The 20,832-nt window shown below is 36.0% G+C and overlaps 3 protein-coding genes and 1 long non-coding RNA gene across 6 annotated transcripts in view; 1 reads left to right on the top strand and 3 right to left on the bottom strand.

Annotated features, from left to right (window-relative positions):
* Positions 1 to 1,451, bottom strand: part of LOC123870799 — a 250,773-nt gene extending 249,322 nt beyond the window's left edge. For both annotated transcript variants that reach the window (XM_045914242.1, XM_045914241.1), the window contains exon 1: positions 1,108 to 1,451. The gene's annotated coding sequence lies outside the window, so the exon portion shown is untranslated. The remainder of the gene's footprint in view (positions 1 to 1,107) is intronic.
* A 2,342-nt stretch (positions 1,452 to 3,793) lies between these two features.
* On the bottom strand, positions 3,794 to 9,547 carry LOC123870811 (SWI/SNF-related matrix-associated actin-dependent regulator of chromatin subfamily B member 1-A). Of its 2 annotated transcripts, XM_045914265.1 has the most exons (9): positions 9,378 to 9,545; positions 9,142 to 9,287; positions 8,396 to 8,586; positions 7,527 to 7,689; positions 6,548 to 6,695; positions 5,972 to 6,183; positions 5,326 to 5,502; positions 5,063 to 5,201; positions 3,794 to 4,270 (listed from the first exon to the last, which is right to left on the bottom strand). In XM_045914265.1, the coding sequence occupies exons 2-9, from the start codon at positions 9,220 to 9,222 to the stop codon at positions 4,179 to 4,181; spliced, it is 1,203 nt and encodes a 400-aa protein (XP_045770221.1). In that variant the 5' UTR covers positions 9,223 to 9,287; positions 9,378 to 9,545; the 3' UTR covers positions 3,794 to 4,178. The 2 variants fall into 2 exon arrangements, with proteins under 2 accessions (XP_045770221.1, XP_045770220.1); XM_045914264.1 differs by having other exon boundaries at positions 9,142 to 9,547.
* On the bottom strand, positions 7,816 to 8,215 carry LOC123870831. Its single transcript, XR_006797157.1, has 2 exons — positions 8,048 to 8,215; positions 7,816 to 7,981 (listed from the first exon to the last, which is right to left on the bottom strand). It is a non-coding gene; the product is annotated as an uncharacterized LOC123870831 (long non-coding RNA).
* Positions 9,548 to 10,646: 1,099 nt separating the features above from the next.
* On the top strand, positions 10,647 to 20,780 carry LOC123870814 (putative tricarboxylate transport protein, mitochondrial). The gene is made up of 5 exons (XM_045914268.1): positions 10,647 to 10,944; positions 15,009 to 15,135; positions 18,394 to 18,617; positions 19,055 to 19,219; positions 20,330 to 20,780. Exons 1-5 carry the CDS (start codon positions 10,746 to 10,748, stop codon positions 20,566 to 20,568), a joined length of 954 nt encoding a protein of 317 aa, XP_045770224.1. The 5' UTR covers positions 10,647 to 10,745; the 3' UTR covers positions 20,569 to 20,780.
* Positions 20,781 to 20,832: the final 52 nt, after the last annotated feature.

Consider the following 20,832-nt stretch of genomic DNA (forward strand, 5'->3'; position numbering starts at 1 on the left):
TAACGAACTAACTAGCGAATATAGTTTGAATCTATAATTCTCTTCTGCCTTTCCCAAAGAATGCCAACGGGGCTCTATTACTAATCTACCGCTCTCCATCTGTCCATTCGTCTGACCGTCTGTCAGTGGACTCTATCTCATAAACCGTAATAGGTAGAGAGTTGATATAGATAGTCAATTACCACTTCACCAACATTAATATAGTAAAATTATCAAAGTGGCCATCATGAAAATTAAAAAAATTGAAAAGTACATACTAGTGTTATATCTCGTACGACGTTACGGAACCCTTCGTGTGCGAGTCTGACTCGCACTTGACAGTTTTTTTTTAAACAGTAAAATTTATACCAGACGAAAATAATTTTAGTTGCTGGGGATATTATATTTTGGCGGATATTAGCAAATTAAGCCTGTAGTTTCTTGTAGGTAGGTAGGTATATCATGGAAATCTGCAAAGTATCGCTGCTTCTATCTAAGAGATATCGAATAGTCATAGTAGTACCTATTAAATTAGTATTAGTATTAGAGTATCTTTTTTAATAGATAAAATTGCAAAGCTATGCCATATTATGAAGATATTTTATTAACTACATGGTTTTATTTCGCAGTGAAGTGTCGCATAAATTCCAAAAAGGAGTAATATTGAAATACCTAAGCTAAAGTAAATGCCGAAAAAACCTAAGAAAAGGAGAAAAAAAAGCTGACGGATACAATAAAAGTGACCGTCAGCTTCACAAGCGCTATGGGATGGATAATAAAGGATTCTACGATCCTCGATAGGTCAACGGTAAAATGGCGGACTGAAATCCGCAAGGTCATAAGTTCGAACTCAGCGATCGGACATCTTTCCTATTTTTTTCAATAGGTAGGTATAATTTTAATCATTTTTAATGAATCATATTCTGTCTAATAGTTAAGTATTTGAAACTTTATGCAGTGCTTAAAGCTAAGTGTAAGTAGGTACCTACTTTCATATTTTTCATGGGTATTCATTTTTCATATTTTACTCAGAAAGTATCGTAACCACATTACGCTTTGTAAGTTTATAAAGCAATCCTTATTTAATTACTCTACTTAAATGCGAAATTAAATAAAGTTTAAACTTACCATAAGATGACACAGCAATAATCTATCCCTTCACATAATATTATGAACTTAGTTAGTAAAATGAATGGATAAGTAAGTATCGAATACTTTTACAAATCACAACACTTTAAAAAGTAAATAAATATAATAATTAATTAAAAGGTCACTTAAATAAAAGTCATAATTCTATTTAGCGCACAAATTATTTACATAACACTTTTATATATGGATGAAATTTTTAGGGTAGTTTAATTAGGTTTTTGAGGTCTACTTTTAGTTCATGTTATTACGCAATTTTTGCGGCGGCACCAGATTTGAATTTTCCTCATGGCGGGAGAGGATCGCGAGGCAGCACTCTCCCTCAGTCCGCTCGGAACACTTTATCGCACTGAATGGTTGCAAAATCTGATATAGTGATGTTACAACGTTGTCGATGTTTATTATTATCTGATTTCACAATCAAAAGATAAATTATCACACAAAAAGCTTTTCAAGGAAATCATCTAAATCGCACTGCTGTTAACAGGGCTCTCTCCGTCAGTTACTCCATACAATCGTAGTCCTAATTTCATTTGAATATTAAGCAACCAAAGTCCATGAAATTTTGCAGACATATTCTAGAAACTATTATATCTGTGCCTGTGGTGTTTTAGATTTTTCTAAAAATATGTAGTTTTAAAATTACAGGGGCTCAAAGTTTTGTATGTGAATTTTTAAGATGGCGTAACTTTGAAACCGAATATTTTAACGGAAATCTGGATAACCACAGGCATAGATATTAGTTCCCGGAACGTTTCTACAAAATTCCATTGAGTATGATTGGTTAGTATTCCAATGAGAGACGAACTACGTTTGTAGGGAGCGAGTGACGGAGAGACCCCTCTTACAGTGTCCTTTAGCGTTGCAGCTCAACGCCTGTGGGCACACAATATGACGTCTTGGAAGATTTCAGAACATTTATTTGTCGCTATATCTTCTAGCAGCGTTGGACGATCCCTCACTAGATGGGCATACGTCATCAACGAGTAGCAGGGAGCCGCTGGATCCAGGCGGCGCAAGACCGCGATTGTGGAAATCCCTATAATAGACCTATGTCCAGCAGTAGGTACTCTATCGGATGATGATGATAATGATGATATCTTCTAGGTAGATACCAAGGTATTTTAACGTTTATGAAAACTTATTACTCCGTGATAAATAGATGATAAGAATTATAGGTTGTAGAGGCATTTTACAAGCAAAGCTAAAAGCTCAATCACTATCAGTAGCTTAGTTATCCAGCAGAATTACTACTTCTAACTATAGGTAATCCTACTAATTTTATAAACGCGAAAGTTTGTATGTATGGATATTGGTATGGATGGATATTTGTTACTTTTTTACGCAAAAACTTCTGGACGGTTTTGGCTGCTTAGAATGGAGATATATTATACCCTGGATTAACACATAGGCTACTTTTTATTCCGGAAAATCCATGAGTTCCCACGGGATTTTAAAAACCTATATCCAGGGGAATAAAGTCGCGGGCATCAGCTAGTATATAACTTAAACTATTGTGAGCTTTATAAGTAGTACTTGTCTGAATAATTACAAAACTTTTGAAATAGTTTCTCATTTTTCATTTACGGAATATCGACAACCTCCAGCACGTTTCTTGCTTATCACATCTCACTTGCAGAGAGGACCGCACTGGTTTAGTTTGCACATGCGCAGATCATGTTTTTCTGGATTCGAAACTTGAACGTCTTAACGTCTAGCCGAGCCTAATAAATCTAGTGAGGGGAGACTATTTGCCTTCTTCCTAACTGTTTTGTTAAGGAAAACATGGTCGTAATAGCCCTACACGATCGTGTCACCCAGTTTACAACGGAAAATTGCTCACTTAGCCACTTAATTACTTTCCTACGATGAGATACGGATTGGAAAATCAGTGCGTCTGATTCGACAGGCTCTCCTCTCCTCTTCTCCTCCTCTTGTTATAAATAGATTCATCATCATTGTCAACCGATAGACGTCCACTGGACATAGTTAGATCATTCATCATTGTAAAGACTTCCAGTTTCAACAAGACGCTGAATCTTGCGGCTCCCATAATAATATAACATAATCACGGCCGTAGCCAGGGGGAGGTTTTGGAGGTTCAAACCCCTCCCAAAATCCCAGACGAAGACTAAAGACGAATAATAGACTACTTCTCGAATTTACGGATCTTGTTTGTAAATTTATAAAAAAATTACATTGTGCTAGAAGATGCCCGCGACTTCGTCCGCGTGGATTTAGGTTTTTAAAGATCCCGTAGGAACTGTTTGATTTTCCAGGATAAAAAGTTACGGTCTATGTCAATTACAGGGACGCAAGCTACCTTGGTACCAAATTTCATACCAATCGCTTAAGCGGATGGGTTTTTGGGAATCCCGTGGGAACTCTTTGATTTTCCGGGATAAAAAGTAGCCGGCGAATTCTAATTTATATTTTTTTAGTTCAGGTTGGATGGTCGAAACGATTCCGAGTAGATAGTATATCCTAGGGTGGCCGTTTTATGGTGGATAAACGGAATAGGCCGCCAAGGCTATCAAAACGAAGTACGGTTTCAATTTTCACCAGCCAACTTCGATCGAAATACTTATACCTTGATAATACACCTATTGGTTCTTATTGAAAATCTGGATTCAGGCAATAACGAGGGATTAAAAATGAAACAATAAGATAAATTACGAAATCTTTATTTTCGTTACATCAGCAATAAATGCGTTTAGGTACCTAAAGAAAAAAACTACATACCTACCACTTTATTCAAGTCGATGACTATAATATAAAACTTAATTACAACTTAAGCATTTCAAAATCATTATACATAATTAATTAGACTTAGTTCAAACCATCCCTACAATATGAAAAAATAGGAATGTCTAATGAAAATGTTGCAACTTCAGATTGGGCTCTTTTGGTACCCGGTAAAGACAGATTGACCATTTTGTAATATTTCATACCAAATTAAACAATGCAAAAATCCTTCACCAGGGATCGCCCCGGCCCCAAATGTTTAACTGGTGCATTAGTGTTGATGAAGTGGTTATGTTAGCGTTGGCTGATTATATCTTTTTCCTCCTCTTTTCGGGCGTGGACTGGAAGAGAGCTTCGTCCGCCCGGATCAAACGGTTCACGGCGCGACTCAACGATACATCTGCCATCAAAAAATATGTATAAGAAATAAACACTTTTTCTTTCTTTCTTCTTTCTACGTCTTCTTCCCATAGTCATAACACAAAAGAGCGAAACTAATAAATAATTCTAATCAATCTATCTGTAACCTGTCGATAAGTTACTAAGGTCCAGTTGCATTAAGGCAAAGTTGGTCCAGGCGGATAACCGTAAGCAATTTCACCCTCACCACCTATAGAACGCGACAGGTCAAGATGGCAATCGGGTGGAGACACAGCCCCCGTGCTAACCCGGTGTGGGATAGCACGGGTGACGTGCGGGTGTGCAAGGCGTCTCCCTGCGTCATACTCCGATTGCCATCTCAACCTGTCACATACTATAGGTGCCTGGTTTACTTCAACCACCCGTTGTGCAAGATCTTATATTGCGAACAGCGGAACTAACTCCCTTCCCATTAGATTTCAACATGGGGCCATTCAATTGGTGATTCAACAAATTCCTGGAAAGCACAACACATTTGCGGTTCCTGGGGTGCTAGAAATGTTCATGAGTGGCGGTAATCACTTATCATCAGGTGACCCGCCTGCTCGTTTTCTCACTATTTATATTTAAAAAAAACCGTAAGTTATCGTCAATGACTTAAAAATTATTATATATGGTGATACTTTGTAATTAATTTTAACATCTTTATAAACCTGCATTTACAGCAAATAAATGATTGATTGAATGGCTATCTATCTACTACTATCTAGACTAAAGACATCTATTCTATTCTATCTCTAGTAAGAACTGGCCGTGATAAAGGACTACCGACCGGGAGTAGTGTTGGCAAGGCGCCGCATGCGTCTGGTGTTGCGGTCCTGGTCTCGGATCTTCTTCTCCATCTCGGCGTTGGTGAGCGTCTCGAGGTAAGGAGCCCACTGCTCCGCATCGGACGGCTGGCGGTATGGCGTCTACAAATAAAGTTTTCAAATCTTAATCTTTAAGCGTTTAAATTACTATCGTGAGTGGTTACCATTATAAATATGGCGGGCATCAACTAGTATTTAAATTAGTTAAATAAATTTCGACAATTACCTCAACAACAGGCAGAGGAGCTTCACTGAAAGCAAAGGTGCGCTGATGCCAGCTGAGTTGTCCCCTCACGCTGTAAGCAATGCCCGTAACAAACTCTCCTCCCAAACCTAGCTCAGCACACAGTCTCATAGCAAACTGTTCCGGATTGTTCTCCTTTTCCGACATATCCCATTCCACCTAGAATTTGAAAATAAGTACATACTTTTATTTACTGAAATTCTTGCTTCTCACTTGTACCTCTTACTAATTTCACAAGTTTGTTTTTTTTGTAAGTGAAATTAGAGAGATTAGCTGGAAGTTGTAACTGTTAAGTATTTGTATACTACCGTCCTATATCTGAATAAATTTCAACTGCAAAAGGAAATTTTTAAAACTAATATTTCTAAAAAAGAATGCTACATAAGACCAAGATTTTAAATAATTTATAGTTTGCTCCCACATAGCAAACTTTTTTAGAAACAAGTTCTTCAACAGATAATTTGGTAGAACTGTAAAAGTCTTAAATCTTCTTCTTCCTGACCTTATCCCACAATCGGCACATCATGTCTTCTTTTTCCACTGTCTTCTGTCATCTGCCAACGTATCGGCCTCTCCTCTTTTTTCCTTCCACGTGCTTATTTAACATTCTAACATTCTGTATAATTACCTGATCAACAAGTGAAGTATTCCCAACATGTATATTCAACTTGATGATAACCCTCTGGTCAGACTGCTCCTCCAAGATGGGTGGCGGTTCACTGGGATAAGCCTCAATTTGCTGACGGATAGAACTTGCTATAGCCGGTATGAATGTGCTTGTGTTGAGTTCAAGATCATCGCATAATACTTCTGCAAACTGCTCCGGTGTTATGATTGACTCTGAAATAATATCGTTTTTGGTTGGTCCAGAAGATTCAAAGCAAATTGGCTGTGACAGGTGGATAGACAAAGACACGAGTGATCCTTTTTAAGATTATATACCTCAAAAGGAAAAAATTTAATTAAATATTTGTTAGTTAGCAATGTCTTAAGCACCAGTAAAGGAAAACATTCAAAAACAGTGAATTTGTGGTTACATCACAAAACTCAAGAGTTGTGTTCCAGATCAAATAATTAGTTTACTAAATCACATCAAGATGGCGCTGTTCGTCATTAACTTACAAATTTTGACTACAGTGGTTTGAAATTTTTTTTCATTTGGACATACAACAATCTAAATAGAAAGATAATAAACAAACTTTACCATTCTTGTTCCATGTGAATGTATCTCTCAGTTTCTGGCCCTCAATCTCCATATCCAACCTGATGGGCACAAGTATCTGCTTCTGAGACGCATTCTCCAGCATCGCCGTCATATCTGTATCATCGAAGCAGAGAGGAAAAGTGCGCACCTAAAACAAAATTATCATCTGTCTTTATAATTCCCATATATCCCATGTGTTGTTTCGTCAGCCTTAATAATAATGATTACTAATTGCATACTAGATACTTCATACTATAGTTGTTGTTATAATAAGACCTCAATCCTTGGTTATAGTAGTAAGTGTATGATAAGCCTTAGCTGCATCAGGATTGAGAAGTTGGAATCCAATATTTTTATGGAACAATATCGCAAAGTTCCTCTATCGATTAAAAAAAATGACGCAAATCAGTTCAGAAATCTCGGAGATATCAGTGTACATAGGTAGAAAAACACAACTCCTCCATTTTTGAAAGTTGGTTAAAAAAGTAGCCTATGTTACTCTTTGGTTAATCTACTTTTCTGTGAATGTCCCATTACAATAGGTTCAGCAATTTCGAAGATTAGCCCGTTCAAATGGACTGACAGACGGATAGACAAAAATTTTAAAAACGTGTGATTCAGTTATGTTACAATTTAAATAACCATATGAGCTTAATATGAGGTAGTCATTTCGAAATTACAGACAGACACTTCGATTTTTTTAATTGGTAGAATAGATGCGAAAGTGCATCTATCATCTGTTAGCTTTTCACAGTTCATCAGTTTAACCTATTTTAAGAGTTCCCAGAGGGTTTTAAACAGATTGACATCAAAGAAAATGCAGGCAACATCTATTTGATATAGAGATAGCTTACATCCCAGTGACAGACCGAAATATACGCGGATGAAGTCGCGGGCATCATATAGTGTAGATACATGTATTATACACATTACACATATTAAATAAATACAGTATATTATAAGTATATATTATTAAAACCTTTTTATTATGAACTCTGGTCCTGCTAATAGGTGTGGCCTGTGGAACTGCATCTAAGTGAGATGAGTTTGGCATAACAGGCATCCATGATGGATTGTGTGGCTTCTTACTCTTGCTCTCTCGAGGAGTTGCCATCTCTTGACTGACGGATATAGCTTTGTATCTAAGTAACAAAAAACTGGTGAAATGCAAGTCAGATTCGAACACGAAGGATTCCAAACCATTGTATGAGAAATAATGTTAATGTAATTTTTCATGTTATCTAATGGCAGCCATTTTGTAATATTTATTATTTGTTGTTATAGCAGCGATAGAAATTACACATTCTGTGGAAATTTCAACTTTCTACCTATTATGGTTCAAGAGATACAGCCTGCTGACAGACAGACGGACGGATGGACAAGCAGCAGAGACTGAGTAATAGGGTCTCATTTTCACCCTTCGGATACAGAACCCTAAAAATTAATTATTTAAATATTCTGTAAATAATTAAAACAGATTTAAATATATAGGTAAAGTACACTTTAAATATTGTTTTCCAAATGCTGTTTATCTACGCAATGAGGCACAAAATAAAACTGAAGCACTAAAAAATATTGTTTAGTAACAATAACAAACTGCTCTCTTGACAGCTGGAGACAATCATTTGACAAGTTTTGAAATGAAAATATTACAAAATAGAATGTGAGAGTTAGTATATAGAGTTTCTAAACTTTTCGTGAGCCAAATGTCAATTTGCAACATTCTAAATTCAAAAGTTCACTGAATGAGTAATATTGTCATTTTTTTTTAAATTGCCTTGGGTAACTTTAAAAATTTCCACATGGATAAAGTTAAATTAATTAGTTTTTCATCTGTCTTCAACATACTTCTCATCGTTTCCTTCAATGATGTCCTCAACTTCAGCTGCCTTCAGTAAAGACACGGAGCTGGTCAGAACATGAGGGCCAAGGCCATTATCCACTAAGCGTTTCCTCTCTTCATTTGTGAGAGTCCTCCTGACCATGCCAGGGTACTTCTTGTAAAGTGACCCACGGAACAAACGCAGATAATTTCCAACCTGAAAAATGGGTAATTGCTTATTCAGTATTTTATGAGTACTTGGACAGTTCTTATGTTTTTACGAGTGTATAGGTATTATGTATTACCATGAAGGATAAGATTCAACATTATCTTGTATGTATTCAAACTCTCAGTTTTGAAAAGTGGTTTTTAGTTACATATCTGTTTTTAGTCTATGATGGTTGATGGAAGAAAAAGGAGAAAGCAAGTAGATGACAGATACCAAAAAGGAAAAATGGATAGTGGGAAAATTCAAATAACCTTAATATTGGGCTTATTATTTACACTTGAGGGAGTATGCAGCAATCCTGTACAAATCAGATATTTTTGATGTGAGGATTTGGGATGAATGGCTGCTTCTTACTGCTCATAAAAATCACAAGTTCCAACAGGAAATTGGTAAATTGGAAACTTGTACCTATTAATTTACATAGTATAGTGTTGTGTAGCGTTGTGGCACTTTTTATGGCTAATATGAATTCAAACAATAAAGAAATTCGGTTGGAAACTTTGAGAAAAATAGTCTTGAACTTTTTTTTAAAAAAATTCTTACCTCAGATCCAACACAGTAGAAATCTCCGCCCTCTTCAATTTGAAAACTTATCGGCTTATCGCCGTAAGTTCTTAACGCCATGATTTTGCTGTTGTTTAGTTCTCCTTGAATAACATTAACCTCTGATGTATCGAACCACTATCGAACTTTGAGAAAGGACTTAAATTGAACTGTTTTAAAATAATTTATGTTGTTACAACCTTAACATCAAACATCACAATAAATACATAAGGTACCTTTAAGAGTTTTAGATAATATCTAACTGCCAAACGCCTTTTTTTTTGAATACCTAAAATAATAAATAATGATACAAACACCGACCAGAAAAATACAACAGGAATTAATTGCAAAGAGAATAATGAAATCATTAATCACTAGTCTACGTTTTGGGATCTGTGTATAACAATTAACCACAGAGTACATTGAATATACAACGATACAACGTAACGTAGTGATTCCATACTCTTTGTCTGTGTTTGGGTTGTCGCTGTGACGCCTTCAAATAGTCGCCAGATGTCGCCAGATCTGGCCAGACCAAGAAAAAATTATAAGACCTTAAAAGTCGCTGAAAAGCAATAAGTACAAAACAAATGACGATGAAAAAATCAAACTCAAACAACTATCGAGTCAGTTGGGGTCTCTATATCTATACAAATACCTTTAAATATCGAACATCAAGACAATGACTTGTAGAAGAAGGACAGCCTCATTCTCAGAGGTACAAGTTTATGACCGTGATCTCCATTCCTTGGATAAAAAAAATTCAAGGAAGACACTTCAAAAGTCGCTAAATATTTTTGTCGCTAAAAAGTCGCTATAGTGCGTTTCATCGAATAGTACGGCGTTATGTTGGCTCCCCTGTCTGTCCAAGTCATTGGCACCATATTTGCATAAGAAGACGCAGATTTTGTTTATTTTCATTTGATTTTCCTGAATGAATGAAATGAAAATAAACAAAATCTGCGTCTTCTCATACCAATATGGTGCCAATGACCACCCAACAGACAGGGGAGCCAACATAACGCCATAGGCACTATTCGATGAAACGCACTAATTAACATAGTTGAAATGTTGCCAGATCGTAGCCAGATCTGGCCAGATCTAGGATCTAGCGACCAACTAGCGACAAGTATAAATTGGCAGCACTGCTTGTAATATGCCTTTTTTCAACTGGCTTTTTAGCTAAGGGTTCTAGCACTTTTGAACCTGGGAAAAAATGCCAAACAGACACCACAGAATACCTTTGTCTCCAATTCATAGAAGCCAATAATTGAGAATTGAATTGTGTGAACCATGAACGTAAAATTATGAATAAGCAAGCCTAAAAGCCACACACAAAGAACAACAATGTTACCCGTTTATTCAATGTGTACTTTGCTGAGGTAGGTAGGTACTTCCTTTATAATACGTCCGGGTACCTTCGAGACAGGAATGAATGTTTTGTAATACCAGCTTGTACATTCCATTTCATTCCAATCAGTTGGTAAAACTTAGAAGGTTCAAGGTTCATTACTTCATTCCCATTCAGTTGGTAGAAATTATTTGAGCAGATAGCCTGTCGCGTGCCGTAGTCGTTAATTAACGACAAGTGCGTTAAGTTTACAATGTCTTCAAGACCAGGAAACTTTAAAAACCCTTTTTCTAGACCATGGATGACGGAAACTGGTGCAGCGGCCGCGGCAGGTGGCCCAGGGTCTATCGGTTTGAAAGGAGTGGTTGCCGGCGGCATAACTGGTGGCATTGAAATTTGTATAACATTTCCAACCGAATACGTAAAAACACAGCTTCAATTAGACGAAAAAGGTCTGTATACAATATTTTATTCAAACTTTCACTCATATTTTTTCATCTCAAGTTTTCGGGCTATAACCAAAGATCGAGCACATCTGTAAGTGGAAAAACATGAAGTATATTGTATTCTCTAATTAGAATCATATTCCATGACTTCCACGAGTATCGTCTTCGAGGTCGAAACTGTAATATAGAACTACCTTGATTATTACGTAGGTTGATATTCAAACTTGTTGAATAAAATATATTGTGTTAAAACAATTAATATAGAATGAGGTTAACCTATCGGACACGGCCCATTTTAGTATGTACTTACCTATGTTTTTTACTTATTATTTTATTTGTGGTTCTATTTTGTATTGATTTATATAGATTTGTCTTTAGCCATGACTTTTATGAAATAAAAATATAAATAAATAAAGTTTCTTAAATCAATGTTGTTGACTGAATATTTCATTAGATAGGCAAGTATTCCGCAGTATAAACATTACCTAACTTCTTTCTGTTTTGACTTCAACATTATCAAATTTTCAAAATAAGAAAGAACAGAAATTGCATTTACATACCTATTATTTACTTAAATAAAATAAAAAACATATTGATATTAGATTAAAACATCTATCAAGCCCATCAAAGTGTGGACTTTGACTTATTTGATTATTTAAATTATTAGGAATAGGTATATTCTTACTGATTGCTTACTAATCTTAGATTTAAATGCTGTTACTAAGTAAGTATGTAGATTGTAGACTCTCTCTAATTTAAGTATTTACTTGTTGTGGTGAGTCCAATGTTTTATACCATATAAATTATTGTGTACAAAATTTGTTCTCACTTCTCACTGATGATTAATAAGATGAAAGATACAAACACACATAAGAATAAAAGAGAGAGCGCTCTATATATTACAAAATATGATCTAAGTGTAGTAATTTTATTCACTTTAAATGCATAGGTAGGTATGTAATGTATCTTCTTTTTATTTAACATATCATTGGTTGAGTCTAATTCATTTGAATGCCTCTATTGATATTAACTCCCAAGTGTCTACAATCTCGTTGTTGGATGTTGTAAGGTAACTAAAATAGAAAAATATACTTATGAGTTACCTAGGACAATGGTATTAAAGAAAAATGCCCATTTTCGGCCAATAACCAAAGATATTTTAAAAAGTGGAGACAAATTTTTATGTGTGTGACATAAAATATGCTTAGCGACAGACTAAATCCCTCATTTTCATTTTTTCCTGTGACACATAAGTAATATATGCATGAAAAAAATCTATAATTTATAATTTAATGTACAGAATTAGGTATGATAATAATTGACAATTCTATAGAATAAACTTAAATCTAATTTGAAACTTATTTTTTTTATTAAATTGAAGACTAAAAATAAATTAAATTCAGAGTCAAAGTCAAAATCATTTCTTCAAAGTAGGTATGTATGGTATAAATGGTATATATGGTATAAAGGGTACTCCTTTTGATGGTCGGAATTGTTAAATTAAATCTAAAACCTCCACTGCAGCGAGGCATTGTACCCAAGATGCTGGCAGGCATTACCTCTTTGGATGGCCATACTAATTCTTTGCCCAAGGTAACTGCCAGCTTGGGTCCCAGTTGACTTGGTAACCCTTTTCGAAATTTCCTCAAAAAGAGCTCGGGACCCAATTGTAATTGTTGACATAATATATAATATGTACATTATTGTAATCAATATGTTTTAATCAGTTTATAAGAACAAGTTTTAATACATATACTTTACTTATATTTTTCACTGAGATATTTCTAAAATATTTTTGGTTTGGTCTATTTTTTAAAGAATATAGTATATTTTAATATAATATGCTTTGCGATAGACCAACGGCCGTATTCACAATCATTACTATGTCTCACAGTGCGCTCGAACGCATAGTGTACGTTCCACCAAACAGATCATTGTAAATTGACGTGATACAGTGATCTGATTGGTGGAACCTACACTGTGCGTTCGAGCGCACTATGAAACCTCATAGTAACGTTTGTGAATACGGGTGTAAATCCCTGATTTTCTCTTTTTCCTGTGGCATATGAGTATGTATATGTTGTTGTAACTAATATGACATTTAGAACGATTTTACAGGTGGATAGCCTTGTAATTTTTTGTAAGTAGGTACCTACTTTAATTAGAACAGTGATTATATTCTCTTTGACTTCAATAAAATCCCACCAAAAACATTTCATATAAAGGTTGCCATCAATAGAATCTTACTGACTTGCAATTGCATGTTATACTGCTCATTTACAATTCCTTAATTATTTATTAGTAAGTAACTACTTACTTGTGAAACAAACTGGAATGTTATTAGTCAATTTATTGAAATGGGTCTAATTAGATTCTTGTTGTATTAGCAGGAACCTACCTTATAGTATACTTAAAACTATATAAACAACATACTTAAACAAAATTTAATAATGCATACTTACTTACTTTGATCTATTTAAAAAAAAAAACATTTCATCATTTTACAAAACAAACACCATTCTAGGTAAAAATAATAATAATAGGTATCGATATACTATTAAGATTACACCACTTTAGAGTCATGCACATACATTAAAAATATAATATGTTATCTTCCTTATCATTAAATCTACACTAATACCTAATAAAGGTACTTGAAGTTTGTAAGTATGGATGTAGAGAGGTTTTTTTTTAAAAACTGGTAATTTTTCTAATTTGATATTTGGTTTTTGGTCAACGTTATACACCAAATATAAGTTAATTCCTACCTAATATCTAATAGGTTTGTAACTCAATTCGTCAATGAGCTAGAGACGTGAGACGCGATATAGCTGTCTATCTGACAGACAGACAGCAGACTGAAATTAATAGGGCTCAGTTTTTTTGCATTTTGGGAACGGAACCCTAAAAAATGCGTGTCCCTTTCTACGATCAATGAAAATGTTTATCCAAGGTTGTTTTGTGAAATCTTAAAATTTCAAAATAGCGCTCTAAAATAATCCGATTTCGAAATAGGTCTCATAGTAAAGCAACATTTTTATCACTCACTGAATGTAAATATGTTTTCGTGCCAACATCTTCACAAATATTGCATCATAGGTAGTAGATTTCAAATCTGGAATCTGGAGATCCAAATCAGAAAGATGTAGTATGTAGGTGTCTTTTGAATTTGGATCTTCAGATTTTTCAAAAAAATAATCAAAATTTATCTATTTCAAAAAGTCATACATCTTTAACTTACACAATTTATTTATTTATTTAATAATAACAAATAATACTTATTTGCACACAAAATATACAATATGATGATATGCACACAACTATTTAAACAAATACTGTGTTAAACAAATAGTGCACACACATATACCATTTTCCAACCTAGATAGCTGTTTTCTTTTGATGATGAAGTTATGACGAAAACTCAGGCACTTGATCGATCGACCTAACACTTGATGTATTTTAGATATAAAGAACTAGCCAAATGTAGCCTATGTTAGTCAGACTCGCGCATCGAGGGTTCCGTAGTCGGGTATTTTTTTGCGACATTTTTCACGATAAATCAAAAACTCGATTTACGTTTTTAGAAATCCTGTAAGAACTCTTTAATTTACCAGGACCAAAAGTGGCCTAATGTCCTTTCTAGGGAGGCAAGCCAAGCTAACGCTATATGTATAATATTTCATCGACATCGGTTAAACGGATGGACCGTTAAAAGCTAGCAGACAGACAAACACGCTTTCACATTTATAATATTAGTTGGTATGGATTACACAGCCATATAAAGTCCCATGAGGGTATCGACCTCAGTAAGAGGTCTAAAATCTTGACCTAGAAAGTATTTAATCGTATTAAATAAAGTTTTATTCTTATATAATATTACTTTGTAAAACAACGTAACAAATATTATGTAAGTAGATAGGTACACAAAATTCGCTTCTGTTTACATCCGAATATAAATAGACTTTTTAAAATAAAATAGCTATCTAGATTCCAGAGGCAAGTACTAAAGTACTAACTACAATATTAATTGGAAACTTCTTAGGTAATTAATATGGTACATTTAATTTCAGGCGGCACAAAAAAGTATTCGGGAATCTTCGACTGCGTGAGAAAAACCGTCAAAGGACATGGCTTCTTGGGGTTGTACAGAGGTCTTAGCGTATTGCTATACGGCTCAATACCAAAATCTGCTGTTAGGTAAGTTGCTGAATAAATACACTAGTACTAGAGTTTAAATAAAATTAACTTTTAATATGAGGCAACAAAGTGCAATTTAACTCGCACAACACTACAGCCTAAAATTTAACAAAGGCCTCTCTTTCTATCGGGTAAACTCTCTATATCTCCCTCTCTCCCTTATGAGATCGAACGTGATTGGGAGTGCTGTAGGTAAATATCTTGGGTAACGTGATCAAGTAAGCCCGCTACTCGATTTCGGATTTTATCCCTCAAGGAAACTCCTAAGATAGCCTGTATTGGGGTACCCGAATGGTCTTAGAACTTATAGAGATGTATATTCTTAGTACTTCACGAATAGATACTGGACATTGCCCGTTTATTTATACGGGTACTAAGTATAAGTCCAAATTCTATAAGCAATCGAAATACTGGCCAGCGACCAAGTAGGTATAATCGCAGCATACGTAAGAAGTACGAAGATACAATATTACTTTTCATCGTCATGGTATCAGCAACTCAGCCAGTGTATAACATCTAGATTTCATGATTTATCATGAGGTTAGCACTCGCAAACATTCGCTTAGAGTTCAGCGAGTGGCGGCGATAAGCATTCAATGACATTCCGGACGATCGTTAGCCCAGATACCTACTTCATTTCAGTTGCTTAGGTACATACATAGCTATGTACCGCCCGAGAAAAATATACTTTTGTAATAATTACTTACTTGCTTTTGACTGATATAACAGAAGAGAGCGCACTTTGACTTTGCTTTATACTAATCAAATTTTATAGATATCCATACTAATATCCATACTTTTTAATATTATAAATGTGAAAGTGTGTCTGTCTGTCTGCTAGCTTTTCACGGCCCAACAGATTAACCGATTTTGATGAAAGGTACCTAGGTACCTAGTTAGCTTACATCTCGGAGACGGACATAGGCTACTTTTTAACCCGGAAAATCAGAGTTTCCACGGGATACTTAAAGGTCCATCTGTTTAACCGGTTTACGTGTAGGTACTAGGTATATGAAATTTGCTGTAGAGGTAGCTTGCGTCCCGGAAACTGGCATAGGCAACTTTTTATCCCGGAAAAGCAGAGTTCCCACGTGATTTAAAAAAATAAATCTAAATCCACGCAGACGAGGTCGCGGACATCGTCTAGTATAAATAATAATAGTATAAATCTGTCTCGTTTTATAATAAACTGCAATCGATTACATGACTTCATGGTACCTCAAGTCGCGCGCAATTCTCCCGCGCTCTCAACGTGAGCACGCATCAAGACTCAAGAGTGGATTTGACTCGCTCCAGGAATGCGCTGGGACTGTAATTACTTAATATCCTAAAATATATAAAAGGAAAAGGTGACTGTCTGACTGGTCTATAAACACACAGATCAAACTCATCATTATAGTTATCTTCTATCTAATATGAGAATAATGAATGTTATCGCTCACGCCATAATGTTAAGTAATGACTCTACATTATTTATTAATCATTACGGCAATCGGCATTCTATACTTTACTTTTTTTTAAATTTTTTATTTTTTTATTAATGAAAATATTAGAATAAAACTTAAAGCTAGCCTTATCTAATTACTATACAAATCAAGCCCGCGTGGAATGGTGCCAAGAATACTGGCTGCATTTATACTTTTCTTAATTGGAATTACCTACTTGATGTATTTGTGATGCTCGATTGGTAAAATGACAGCTACAATGTCACGATCGCAATCACACCGATTGATTGTTGCTCGCGCACTATTGGCTACCAAACCATTTTAGCCAATCACTACAATTGAGATAGTAATGGTGATTGATGCAGTTTTTCCGCAATCGAACAGCTGGTTGCGGTACTTTGATGTGTTGCTGGTTGTATAACTATTTCTTCCGATTATGTACTGCATATATTTATTAGATTAGATAAGATTAGAACTTATTTAACCCAAAAACTAATTAATCAGATTTTGTAATTATAAGAAGATAATATTTTCTTAGACACATTGATTTTATAAGTGTGAAGGAAGATCCAGGCTTCGATTCCCGTCAGGGTCAAATTAGGTTTCGGTTGTGGCTAGATTTTGTGGCTAGGCAATTTAGTAGGATGCCGACAAGATTATGGTACTTTTAATTTATATGGTGGCCATTTAGATTTTTTTATTATTTGTTGTTAGCTATAGCGGCAATAGAAATACGCACTGAAAATTTCAACTAGGGTTCATAAGATACAGGTAACAGACGGACGGAAAGAAGGAACGGACGGACTGCGGAGGCCTTAGTTATATGGTCCCGTTGGCACCCTTCGGATCGGAACCCTAAAAATACCAGATTAGGTACTATAATAAATTACATTACCTAGGAACTTCTATGTAGTAGACATGGATCGCCTTCTATTAATTAGTGCCCTGTGGAATTTTCCGACGACTTCCAATTTCATATACCTACCTAGTCTTATGTAATTTGACCTCCTCCACTTGAATCTATGGCTTCGTACTTTGTACTTACTCTTTCGTACAAGCTGAGCTGACGAAATACAGTCAAGGTAACAGGAACAATAATGTGTTTTTTGTAACATAATATAATGTCCTATTTAAATATACATATTAATTATTATGGTTATACCCAAGTAAAGGAAAATTCTTCCTGTTATTTTACCGCATTTGCCTTATTCTATCAATTATTATTATTATTATTAAATGAAAAATACAATAATGGTATCAAAAATACAAACAAATACAAAAAATGAAAACAGCATACCCTTTCCAAGTTAGTCTTTTTCCATCTTAGACTGCATCATCACTTACTATTACGTGAAATCTTACTTTGAGAACGTGAGAACTTATCGGCATAAAAATAACGACCAAGTAAATCGGATTCACACTGAAGATTTCAACTCTAGCTTTTACGGTTCATGAGTTACGGCCCGCTTTATTTTATTTTTTTGGAAATGCCTAACGCATACCCTTCCGTCAGGGGAAACGGAGAGGTTATGTGGGGCTTGTACCCACTAAAACCTATGTTTGTTCCTCAACGGACTGGCGGTTGCGCGGGTATCACTAAGGTAGTATTCGCCGCACTCCCGCCAGGTCTTGATCCGCCGCCAAGTGGACGGGTCCCATCGCTAGGCTGGCTGCTACCAGCTCCGTCTCAGAAGCCTGACAGACAGACGGACAGATAGCGGAGGCGTAGTTATAGGGTCCTGACTCTTCATGGCACTTTTCGGATAGGTTACATTAAAATAACAAAGTAAAAAATCTTTTTTGTCCGTTCCAGATTTGGTGTATTCGAGCAAGCAAAACTATACATGGTAACAGAGAACGGAACATTAACGACCACCGGTAAACTCGCCTGTGGGTTGGCGGCGGGGGTGGCTGAAGCAGTGTTCGCTGTGACGCCCATGGAAACCGTGAAGGTCAAGTTTATTAACGACATGCGTATGGAGAAGCCGCGGTTTAGGGGGTTCTTCCATGGAGTCCGGACCATTGTTAGGGAAGAAGGTATGATATTGTAGATAACGGGATACATACCACGAGATAGCGGCCTGCCTGGCGCAGTGGTAAGCGCTGTCGTCTTATTAGTTGGAGGTCCCAGGTTCGATTCCTGGCAGGTGTTTGGAATTTCATAATTTCTAAATTTCAGATCTGGTCTGGTGGGAGGCTTCGGCCGTGGCTAGTTACCACCCTACCAGCAATGCCGTATCGCCAAGCGATTTAGCGTTCCGGTACTATATATACCGTGTAGAAACCAAAAGAGATGGTTTTAATGAAAACTAACCCCTTCCAGGTCCGTTTCCATCTTAGACTGCATCATCACTTACCACCAGGTGAGATTGCAGTCAAGGGTTGACTTGTATCTGAATAAAATAAAGTTTCGAGCTAGTTAAGTGATGGGTCTATGCAACTGTGTATCATCATTACTATGTTCCTAATTTCAGGTATCGGTGGAGTGTACAAAGGCGTAACCGCAACCATCATGAAGCAAGGCAGCAACCAAGCGATCAGGTTCTTCGTGATGGAGTCACTTCGGGACTGGTACAAAGGCGGCGACAGGGATAAACCGGTGCCGAAGTACATCGTTGGATTATTCGGTGGCGTTGCTGGTAAGTCTACCATTTTTAGGGTTGCGTACCTCAAAAGGAAAAACGGAACCCTTATAGATCACTTTGTTGTCTGTCTATCTGTCAAGAAACCTATAGGGTACTTCCCGGTGACCTAGAATCATGAAATTTGGTAGGTAGGTAGGTTTTATAGCACAAGTACAGGAATAAATCTGAAAACCGCGGATTTGTCGTTACATCATTTAAAAAAAATTAAAATGTGTTTCAATTTTCAAAGTAAGATAACTATACCAAGTGGGGTATCATATGAAAGGGCTTTACGTATACTTTCTAAAACAGAATTTTATATATTTTTATGTATAACAGTTTTTGATTTATCATGCAAAATGTTGGAAAAATACCCGAGTACGGAACCCTCAGTGCGCGAGTCTGACTCTCACGTAGCTGGTTTTTTTAAAAAAAGAATATTAGCATTCTAAACATGACTAATATTCCCCTTTCTCCTCTAAGTAAGCATAAAGCTTGTGCTAGGAGTAGGTACGACAATAGTGCAACGGGTGGGGTTTGAACCGCCGACCTTTCGGAATCCATTCCGCTCCTCAACCATTGAGCCATTGAGGCTCTAAATGGTATTAACTATGGCAACATTACAGAATACTTAATAGTACATTCCAGTTTTGTCTGCTAATCCCTATTTAGCCAGCATGGTGAACTATAGTCTAAACCCAGACTAGACCTCAGAGACACATATAATCATTCTATAAAGATTTTTAAATAAATAGCTACTCTACGACACAATAAAGTGCAATTCAGCTCACACAATGCTCCTGCCTAAAGTTAAATAAAATCTCCTTTTAGGTAAAAGGAGAGACTTCCATTCAAACATCATGAGGAAACCTACATGCCTCGTACTTCTCCATAATGTTCTCAAAAGTATGTGCAATCTGCATATCCACATTTGGCCAAAAGCGTGGTGAACTATGGCCTAAACACTTCTAATTCTCAGAAGAGAGCCATGCTTAGTAACTATGTACCAGCAAACTTGGTCTTTGAACTGACCCTTGGCACATTCCAGATACTTTGGAATATACCTACACAATATTTTTGACAAGTCTTCAATTAAAAATTCCATAACAATTTTTTTTATTCTAGGTGCGGCCTCAGTATTCGGCAACACACCGATAGACGTAGTCAAAACCCGTATGCAAGGTTTGGAAGCCGCCAAATACAAGAGCACATGGGACTGTTTCTTCAAGACCTGGAAACACGAAGGACCCCTGGCCTTCTACAAAGGTACCGTACCACGCCTCAGCAGAGTAGTCTTCGACGTTGCTATTACCTTCACTATATACGATAGTATTATGGACATGTTTAACTACGTTTGGAAGTAAAAGTGTTGCCACGCTTTGTATCAAAATGTACCATAGTGGTAGAAAATTTCTCATAATTAAATGTTTATTACGCCGTATACTCACCGCTTATGCTGTAACACTTTTAACGTGTAAAAATTTCAGTTGCTACTCGGTCGCCATCTGTCATTTTATACAAAAAACTGTCATGTCGACAGCGAAATTGACAGAAAATGACAGCTTATTTTTTTAAATATTGGATAGAATCAGGCGTTACTTTGCGGAAGTTCATGTTTAGCAAGAAAC

Source organism: Maniola jurtina, chromosome 13 (genome assembly GCF_905333055.1).
Source record: "Maniola jurtina chromosome 13, ilManJurt1.1, whole genome shotgun sequence".
Lineage (NCBI taxonomy): Eukaryota > Metazoa > Arthropoda > Insecta > Lepidoptera > Nymphalidae > Maniola > Maniola jurtina.

What these genes read in the sequence shown, in the direction of transcription:
- LOC123870811 (XM_045914264.1), bottom strand. Translation starts at nt 9,222, where the DNA reads ATGGCGTTAAGAACTTACGGCGATAAGCCGATAAGTTTTCAAATTGAA. An exon ending in ATTCACATGGAACAAGAATG is followed by an intron (nt 6,184 to 6,547) that starts GTAAAGTTTGTT and finishes ATATTATTTCAG; the next exon opens with AGTCAATCATAACACCGGAG. An exon ending in CTCCTCTGCCTGTTGTTGAG is followed by an intron (nt 5,202 to 5,325) that starts GTAATTGTCGAA and finishes CTTTATTTGTAG; the next exon opens with ACGCCATACCGCCAGCCGTC.
- LOC123870814 (XM_045914268.1), top strand. Translation starts at nt 10,746, where the DNA reads ATGTCTTCAAGACCAGGAAACTTTAAAAACCCTTTTTCTAGACCATGG. An exon ending in GCTTCAATTAGACGAAAAAG is followed by an intron (nt 10,945 to 15,008) that starts GTCTGTATACAA and finishes ATTTAATTTCAG; the next exon opens with GCGGCACAAAAAAGTATTCG. An exon ending in GACCATTGTTAGGGAAGAAG is followed by an intron (nt 18,618 to 19,054) that starts GTATGATATTGT and finishes TCCTAATTTCAG; the next exon opens with GTATCGGTGGAGTGTACAAA.